Source organism: Morus notabilis, unplaced genomic scaffold (genome assembly GCF_000414095.1).
Source record: "Morus notabilis unplaced genomic scaffold, ASM41409v2 Scaffold502, whole genome shotgun sequence".
In the NCBI taxonomy this organism is placed as follows: domain Eukaryota; kingdom Viridiplantae; phylum Streptophyta; class Magnoliopsida; order Rosales; family Moraceae; genus Morus; species Morus notabilis.
Window position 1 is genome coordinate 78,122 of NW_010364639.1, and position 9,394 is coordinate 87,515.

The window sequence follows — 9,394 nt, forward strand, 5'->3', positions numbered from 1 at the left end:
CTTTTGGGACCGATTTTTCCTTTCCAAGCTTTTAACTTTATTCATTGTTTTACACTAAAATTGGTATCATATATATTATTATTCTCCTTACATTTTTTTTAGCACTTCCCACATAATTCAAATAGGATCACTCTCGAATAAACCTCTTTTTTACCTTTATTTTCTTTTTTATTTCCTTCCCCTGTTGAGAAATTACAATAATCTCTTGTTGTTTTCTTTTTCTCTATTTGTCATTCTTTTATTTGGTGTTTCTAGACTAGTAAGTTCAAGCCCTAGTCATCCAAAAATCATTTAGCAATGATCAATTTCTCTGTTGTTTACCTAAAAAAATAATTAAAAAAAAAAAAATCTATGTTGTCGTCCTATGGTTAGGTGTCTTCAATCCTCCATCATTCTCAGCTTAGAAACGCCTCCGAATTTTGTCAAACCCTTTAGGTGTGTTTAGGATTGTTTTTTAAACTCCCAAAAGTATTTTGTATAATAAATAATGTAATTATAGAGTGCGTTTGAAACTCGTTTTAAAATAATTTTATTTTTTGTATGAAAATAAAAATGAAAACATTTTCAATCTAAGACAGAAATTATTTTTGAAAATGCGTTTGGTAGTTTTATTAAGAGATTATTTTCAGTATAAAAAAATTCATTAATATATATATATCTATCTATGTGCTCGAGAGAGGAGAAAATGAAAATGAAAAATGACTAAAAATCGTTTTTCATTTTTCTCTCATTTTACACTAAATTAAAAAATCGTTTTCATTTTATTTTTTGTTTTTATTGCCCCAAACGCCGTTTTGAAAATGTTTCATTTTTTCTTTTTTAAAAAACGTGAAAAATAAAAACGAGATCACTCCTAAACACGACCATAGTGTTTGGTAAAAGTGTACAAAAACACTTTGTACATAAATCAATACATTTTTAAATTATTTTGAGAAGTTAGTATATGTAGCTTTTAAATTCTACTTTTGTTTTTGTTTTAAATAAAAAATACTTATATTAAAAGGACAATAATTATTTTAAAAACACAGTAACCCCAAACTGACCCCTTATCCCTTAAACTTGAAACCGCACTATTTAGTACTCCAATCTTTGGTCCGTAGCAAATGAAGCCCTTCCGTCCAATTCCATATGTTCAAAACAATTGAATTAAAAGTTAATGAAAAATGACCAAAAGATGTCCGAAACCAAACAAAAGTAGACGGGGAGAGCTTTGTTTGTTACGAGTGTGGTTAGGTAGTGGGTTAGGTCATCTTTTTCCTTTTAACCTACCAATTATTTTACAATTATATCTTTTAATATGCTGGATTCTAATCTCCATATTCAACCTATTAGGCAGATTCATTTTGGAAGAATTCAAAGAAAACATTTAATAGCTTTTGTCTTGTTTTGAATTCTGCACTGTAAACATCTTTTTTTTTTGGGTCTGATGTGTGATTAGAACTAGTGTATACTACTACCACACAAAAAAAAAAAAAAAAAAAAAAAAAAAAAAAAAAAAAAAAAAAAGAAGAAGATGATATTATCAGATACAAAGAATTAAATAAATAGATGTGGAGAAGGGGATTTATTGTTATCAATGACTTCTAGGAGTATCTGCAATGAATGCATTGCAGGGTTTATAAATTATCTTCTGGGTAAATCTTTTGAAAAAAAAAAATGTATATATGAGTAAACATACATCTATATATGTGCATTATATATAAATGAGTAGTGTGAATATTGTTTTGTTCAATTAACCAAAACAACCACACAACAAAAAGATACTCTTTCAAGTTATATATATATATATATATATATATATATATCGATTGATCAGCAAAATATATATGTATCGATCATATATATCATATAGCATGATGTATATGATCGATATATTTACGTTTGACATCGTAATGTAAGAATTTTCATGCACGACATATCTATTTTCCTCTGAACTTCATATGTTTTGATGAATATGCAAAATATTGTTGTTAAACAATGCTTACTCCTCCTAAAATAAAAAGTTAGTCTAAAAAGGAAAAAATGTCTTGTATATTATAAGAATTATGAGAACACTATATAGCAATATTTCATTAATGATGCCACCTATATATGTGGTTTGATAATTAAACGTAAAATAGCATTGTTTGAAAAAAAAAAAAAAAAAGGAACTTTTATGGTGTCGCAGGAAAAGAATTCTTAGGATTCCGGCACTGTGCTGAAAACAAGATAATATGTGTATTTCACATTAGAATTTGCGAATTTCGAACATCAGAATTATCATATTTAGACCCCGTTCATTTTACCTATTCAAATTTAGAATTTGAGTTTTGTTACAGTAAAAAGCTATTAAAAACAATCACATCTTATAATTTTTTTACTACAGTAAAAAACTCTTACATAAAGTTATAACATCTCGACTCGAATCAATAAACTAAACGGATGTATTTGCGGAGTTACAACAGATTTTTAGACTACGTGCAGCAAAGAAACCATACGGGACCCTTGAAATATTTTATAGCCGCGTTCTAGGCTGAATACACTTTTTACTGTAAACTAATGTCTGTATCCAAATTGAACATGAGAGAGGATAACAGGCTTAAAGAGGATCATCCTCAAAATGTTCCCTAAAAGAGGATCAACTAATTCCAAACGTTAAAAAGTTGGCAAATTTGTTTCCCAGCTTCTTCATGACATTCAAATTGAAACATTGAAATGGTAGCAAGGTACATTGAAGGATTGAAGTCTCTGTTTGTTTCACTGGTTTAGTTCAGTTCAATTTAATTTGAAAAGTAAGCACAGTTTGAACTGATATTTAGTAAGCATATAGTTTGAATTATACTTTTCATTTAAGTTGAGTTTGACAGTCAAACTTAGAGTTTAGCGTCCCCTCAAGTTTAACCGTTCAAATATTTTTGAACAGTAAAAAAGTGACAATCCTTTTTACTTTTCACACTTACTAAACACAAATTTAAATTTTATTAAATATTCAAATTAAAACTTTAACTACATATTTAAATGTCAATTTAAATTACAATTTAAATAATATAATTTAAAATTTTCTGTTTAAATCAAAAAAATTTAAATCAAACAAACCAAACGCAATTTCTCACTCGAAGTCTCCATTAGGTGGTGCAATCTAACTCGTGTATAACCGATCATCAATCAAACGCACCCAAAAAAGCCTAAAATATGGCATTTCTGGCCCACACTCTTACAAGATGGGACATACCACGTCAATCAGAGGATGCTTCATGCAATTATCAATCAGTCCTTGGGTTGTCAAATCTTTGAATTCAAAAAAAAACATTCAAAAGAAAAAAATATAAAACATTCAAGGCAAATAAATAAATAAATAAAACTACGTATGAAGAAACAAAAGATACAACAAACTCTACCAAACAGGACAAGGGAATATGGGTTTATGTCACGGCATCTTAAAAATATTGAAACAGAACAATATGGGATTTGCCTAACTTGATACTTTATTCTATTTACACATCTTTATTATTATTATTATTATTATTAGATAATATTCAACAACTAAAGTTCAAAATGACTTCCCACACCACATGACCAATATTGCTCGAGAAAGCACCACAACAAAAGGTTTGCCACTTTTTGGAAAGATGTAATTAAGACATTACAGGGAAAATTGAATCTCGTCTCATAAATAATTAGTTGAGAATCACAAGTTGAGCAACAAAAAGACAATATCTCACCTATTATCCGAAAAAAAATTTCAGGCATTTGAGGAACTTTTCTCAACTCCAATTTTGCATTGCATGTGAACAAAGTGCACCAACTGTGTGTGCAAAAACCCTTTTGTGGGTCCAACTAAACAAGACCAGACAAATGCCATTTCTTCATCTGTCCTCAAACCGAAAATTGAACCCTCATTTAATTTTCTTTCCCTCCTATGGCATCAATTGAAACTTCAGCTTGGTTTCCAGGCGAAAAATATACAGGTCTATTAATTATAATTCAATTCGTTACGGTATTTTCTCTCACAAAAATTTAAATAGATTAATTACTAAAATTTCACTTGAACTATACCTCGTGTAACACTTTGTCCCCTAATATTTAAAATGTACCATCTGTTTTCATGAACAATGAAAATGTTAACAAAAAAATCTCATCTATTAGGTTTTTAACCAAAATTGACATTTAATTTTCTATTTTGAAGGTATTTTAGTAATTTTATGATTCAAAATTTAATTTAAATTTAAAATAATTTAAATATTAAAAAAACTTTCTAACTTTTTTATTCTACCAAAAAAAGATACATAAAATTTTTAAATTATATTCTATCAATAATATCATAATTAAAAGTAATTTAAATTAGTTTTAAATTCAAACTAAATTTTAAATCATAAAACTACTAAAGTATCCTATAATAACAAGTTATATGTGACATTTTTTGAGAGTTTTTCACTGTAACAGAAAAAATTAGATGTAACATTTTCTGAGAGCTTTTTACTGTAGAAACATAAAATTAAAAACTCGAATCGATGAAATGAACGAAGCTTTTATTATTTAGGAGAATAGAAGTCATGTTTTAAAAATTATGAAGCAAAGTGCTATAAAAAAAATATAGTTTAAGAGAAATTTTTTGTAAGTAATCCTATTTAAATTTTGCGCTAATCTTTTCCTTGAATTTAATGTGAATTCAATTTGTAATCCAAAACAGAGTACTGACTCCTGAATCATAATAATAGTGCACCAGCCAAATAGTTTTATGATTATCATCAGTTCTTTTGAGAATTCAGAGAACCCCAATAGTCTCGGTAATTGAAAGCTACTACTCTTATCTGTGCTGCTTGTCGATTCTGGGGTTCAAATTAAATACTTATTTTTTATATAAAAATAAAACCACAAACACAGTTTTCTACACCCAACCCAAAGCCATTTGTCTCTTTCAAACCTATTACTCTCAAAAGTCATAAAAACACTCTTTAAAAAGCACTACTGACTTCTTTTCCTTGATGTTTTCACTCACTGTCTTGGCATTGTAAGCAAGGCGAGGCTAGCCTGTAACAGTAACTGATGTGCCATAAACAGAAAGGCAGAGTGTGAAGCAGCCAATCCTACTACACTTGGTAACAAAAAAAAAAAAAAAAAGTACCCCCACCAATCCTACTGTACAGCAGAGAAAAAATAAACAAGATTAATACCTTAAAGTTAGAGCAAACATATCCCCCGCCCCAAAATAGAGGTAAAATAAGAGACACAGAAACTAGAAAGCTAAAATAGGAACTTAAAGCAAACACTTCCCCTTTTTTTTTTTTTTTCCCTCCAACAAATTGACCCCCTTTGTATCAAATGCTGAGAAGATCGGGCGGTGATGATTGCGGAGGCTGTGGTGTTGACTGTTGATTGTCTTTTGTCACCGTGGTCGGAGAAGAGTCGTATCCGCCGACAGGTGGAGGAGAAGACTCTGTGATTGTTGTTGAGTCACCTTGTTTTGAGCCTGGTGGCTTAGGAAGCTCGGTTAGGATTTGAACAACTTCCCGCATTGTCGGGCGCTCAACCGCTTGTTCTTCCACACACAGCATTGCAACGTAGAATACGTGCATTACTTCATGGATCGGAACGGAAGGGAGTCTTGGGTCAAGGATTTTGAGGACTCCTTCCTTGTTTGAGTCTGTCATTTTTCTAACCCATTGAACTATGTCTACACCATCTCCAAATTCCCCAACTGGTTTCCTTCCACTCACAAGTTCCAAAAGGACTACACCAAAGCTATACACATCGCTCTTCTCATCAACCTTCAATGTGTATGCATATTCTGTAGCAAAAGAAAAACATATAATTTCAGTTAATTCCATTGATTTCCTTTCCATGGATAAGGGTGTTGATTATCTTATGAGTTGGTGGGTTATTAGTCAAAAACCATAAGATTCAAGTACTTTCAAAGTAATTGGCCAACCACTTTACATTCAATGCCTAAAACTGAGACAAAACTGAACAGGAAACTATTTGACATAATCAAATCATTAATTAAGTGAGTATATGATTGTCTTTGTTATCTTTTTGAACACCCAAAGTCAAATTGCATCACATGACACAGAAAATGCAGAACAACATTAATGCCATCTTCCACTAAACCAATGTGGTCAAAAGTCAGTATTTGGATATAAAGGTACTTGACATAATCAAAACTAGGAGACCCCAAAGCAAAGCAAAGTACAATCAACAATAAATTCAAGATTGGAAATCATACCAGGGGCGATATATCCGTAGGAACCAGCAATGGCGGACATGCACTCGGAAGTTCCCGAATCTTGGAGGAACTTGGCAAGCCCAAAATCAGCAACATGAGCCTCAAAACTGGAATCCAAAAGGATGTTGTTTGACTTAACATCCCTGTGAACTATAAGAGGCGAACAGTCATGGTGAAGATAGCAAAGCCCTTTTGCTGCTTCAATGGCAATCTTATACCTTGTGTCCCAATGCAAGTGGCCACCTTTCTTGCCATGAAGAACTTCACCCAAGCTTCCATTAGGCATGTACTCATAAACCAGAAGATTAGTCTCATGGTTTGAGCAGAAACCCAATAATCTAACAATGTGGCGGTGTCGAATTCTACCAAGGGTCTGAATCTCCGCATTGAATCCATGATCATGAGACGACCCGCGACTCATCGCCGGAAGTCGTTTCACGGCGACATTTTCGCCGTTAGGCATGGCCCCTTTGTAGACAATCCCAGCACCTCCTTTGCCTATAATGTTGTCCTCCTTCAAGCAATCCAGAATCTCATCAACAGTGAAGTCCAGACGCTGGAAAGCTGTCAATTTCCATGCTCTGGACTCACTGGCCTTCTTTAAAGATCGGGCTTTGATGATCGCCGCTACGGCAAAAGCGATCGAGCAGACGAGCAATCCAATGACGAGAAGGAGCTTCAGAGAAGAAGAGAGCGAGCCCTTCACATGGGATTGATGGGAACCATCGGAAACGCCATCTTTGCAAGCACCCAAGTAAGGGCCACAAAGACCAGGATTGCCAACAAAGGAAGTGTAATTAAAGTAACTGAACTGACCCGTTCCAGGGACCAAACCAGAGAGATTGTTGTAAGAAAAATCAACAGATGTTAAGCTTTGCATACTGGCTATTGACGAAGGGATGTTGCCAACAAGATGGTTTCTGGAAAGGTTGAGATAATTTAGTATCCGCATACCGGTAATCTCGTTCGGAATCTCACCGGAGAGCTCGTTTCGGCTGAGATCGACGAACGTCAAGACCTTGCATTGGCTAATCTCCGGGGTGATCAGACCAGAGAACTTGTTGTGACTGAAATCTATCTTGGAGACTTGCTGTAACCTCCCAATCTCCGGCGGGATTCGGCCTGAGAATTTGTTCCCGTCGAGGAGAAGTTTCTGGACGCCGGAGAAGTTTCCGATGGACGGAGGCAAAGACCCCGAGAGCTGGTTGTTGGAGAGGCTAATTTGGCCTAAATTGGCCGCAAAAGTGCCGTCAGACTCCGGAAAGTCTCCGGAGAGAAGATTGTCCTGCAATTCGACTTGAGTGAGCTTTGGAAGACCGAAAAGGCCTTTCGGAATCGAGCCGTTGAGGAAATTTTCTCCCATTCGAATCCGACTCAAGGACTGGCATTTTCCGAGAGACTCCGGGATCGGACCGAAGAGGAAGTTTCCAAGAGTGATTAGAGTATGAAGCCGGTGTCCGGAGCACATATCGGGAGGGAGAGTTCCGGTGAGCTTGTTCGACGAAAGATCAAGAAGCTGAAGCTTCCCGTTCCTCCCCAAACCCTGAGGTATACTCCCTGTGAAGTTGTTCTCCCACAGTTGCAAAACCTCCAGCTCCGGTAACTCTCCGATGAACTCCGGAATCGCGCCGTGAAGCTTGTTCCTGAAGAGATTCAACAGCGTCAGATTCTTGAGCTCCGCGAACGACGGCGGAATCTCGCCGGAGAGCATGTTGTTCGACAAGTCCATCGACTTCAAGCTATTCAAGCTCCCAAGCTCAGGAGTAAGAGAACCGGAAAGCGCATTCACCTGGAGAAACAGAGTGTCGAGCTTCTGAAGCTTCCCTATCTCCGGTGGGATCTCGCCGGACAATGCACAGTTGGCTCCGTCAAACCGTACAAGTTCCGACAAGTTACCGATCTCGGCAGGCAAACCGCCTTCGTAGGTGTTGTAGTATCCAATGTAAAGCTCCCGGAGATTCGTTAGGCTTCCGATCTCCGGCGGTATTTTCCCGCTCAGCTCGTTACCGGAAACCGCCAAATACTCGAGAAACTCCCAGCGGCCGTACTCCTTGGGAATGGCGCCGCTGAAGTAGTTCCCTCCGAGGTGCAAATGGCGGAGATTCGGCAAATCGACGACGTCGAGAGGCAAATCACCGGTCATGTTGTTGTTGTAGAGGTCGAGAATCTGGAGATTCTTGAGCTGAGAGAGCTCGGGGGGGAAGGTGCCATTGAAGACATTGTTGGAGAGATTGAGGAGGCGGAGGCCGGAGATGGCGGAGATCTCAGCAGGGATGGGGCCGGAGAACTGGTTGTCGGCGAGGGAAACGTTGGAGAGGAACCGGAGGTAGGCAAGCTCCGGAGAGAGGGAACCGGAGAGGTTGAGGCCGGATAGGTCGAGGGAGGTCACGTGGCGTCGCGAGTCGCACGTGATGCCGAACCAGGTGCAGTGGAGGGTGGAGGCGTTCCACGTGGCGAGGGATGATTGGGGGTCGTCGGTGAGGGCCGCTTTGAAGGAGAGGAGGGCTTTGTATTCGGGGACGGCGCGGGCGGCGGCGACGGTGGCGGGGGAGAGGCGGAGGTGGAGGAGGAGGAGGAGGAGAAGGAGAAGTCGCATTTTGAGTTGGCGGGTTTGTTTGGATTTGGAGTTCGGAGTTTGGAAGGGAGAGAAGGGAAATTAGAATGGAGAGGAAGAGTGAGAGTTCAGTAAGATGATGAAGATGAGAGAGAGAGCCAGCCAGTTAGAGCGGGTGGGAAAGCGTGATTTTTATTCTCGTCCTTTTATTTTGATTTTTTTTTTCTTTTTGTAATATATGAGGTGTAATTGCTAGTTTACTTACTCTTGAATTTTAATATATTGGAAATGCTATTTTTATTTTGCTATATTTTTGTTGGTGCTTGGTTGCTTACTTGCTCTTTAACAACCATAATTTTATGCCAAAAAAGGCTTGACAAACAGAAAAACAAAAAAAACAAAAAAAGTTGAACATGAAAATTTGCACAACTTTGGTCTATATTTGAAAAAGGGAGATAAAAAAATGTTTATGGTTTACGTTATATGAGAGAGTGCATTTTTCTTTTGGAGAAGAAAAGGTAATAGAATATTCACACTCATGAAAAAGTACATATTTTATTTTATTTTATTTTCATAAAATTGATAATTGAATCTATGAACTTGCACTTTCTCAAATCCAAGTCCCAAGTTCCCTACAA

The 9,394-nt window shown here is 36.5% G+C and overlaps 1 protein-coding gene across 1 annotated transcript; it reads right to left on the reverse strand.

Annotated features, from left to right (window-relative positions):
• Positions 1-4,709: 4,709 nt before the first annotated feature.
• Positions 4,710-8,959, reverse strand: LOC21399160 (leucine-rich repeat receptor-like serine/threonine-protein kinase BAM1). The gene is made up of 2 exons (XM_010106799.2): positions 6,203-8,959; positions 4,710-5,767 (listed from the first exon to the last, which is right to left on the reverse strand). The coding sequence occupies exons 1-2, from the start codon at positions 8,796-8,798 to the stop codon at positions 5,298-5,300; spliced, it is 3,066 nt and encodes a 1,021-aa protein (XP_010105101.1). The 5' UTR covers positions 8,799-8,959; the 3' UTR covers positions 4,710-5,297.
• Positions 8,960-9,394: the final 435 nt, after the last annotated feature.

Bases quoted from the DNA above. Each gene is read 5' to 3' on its own strand.
- LOC21399160 (XM_010106799.2), bottom strand. From the start codon at position 8,798: ATGCGACTTCTCCTTCTCCTCCTCCTCCTCCTCCACCTCCGCCTCTCC. The intron at 5,768-6,202 runs GTATGATTTCCA...CTTTTGCTACAG, and splicing joins CTACGGATATATCGCCCCTG to AATATGCATACACATTGAAG.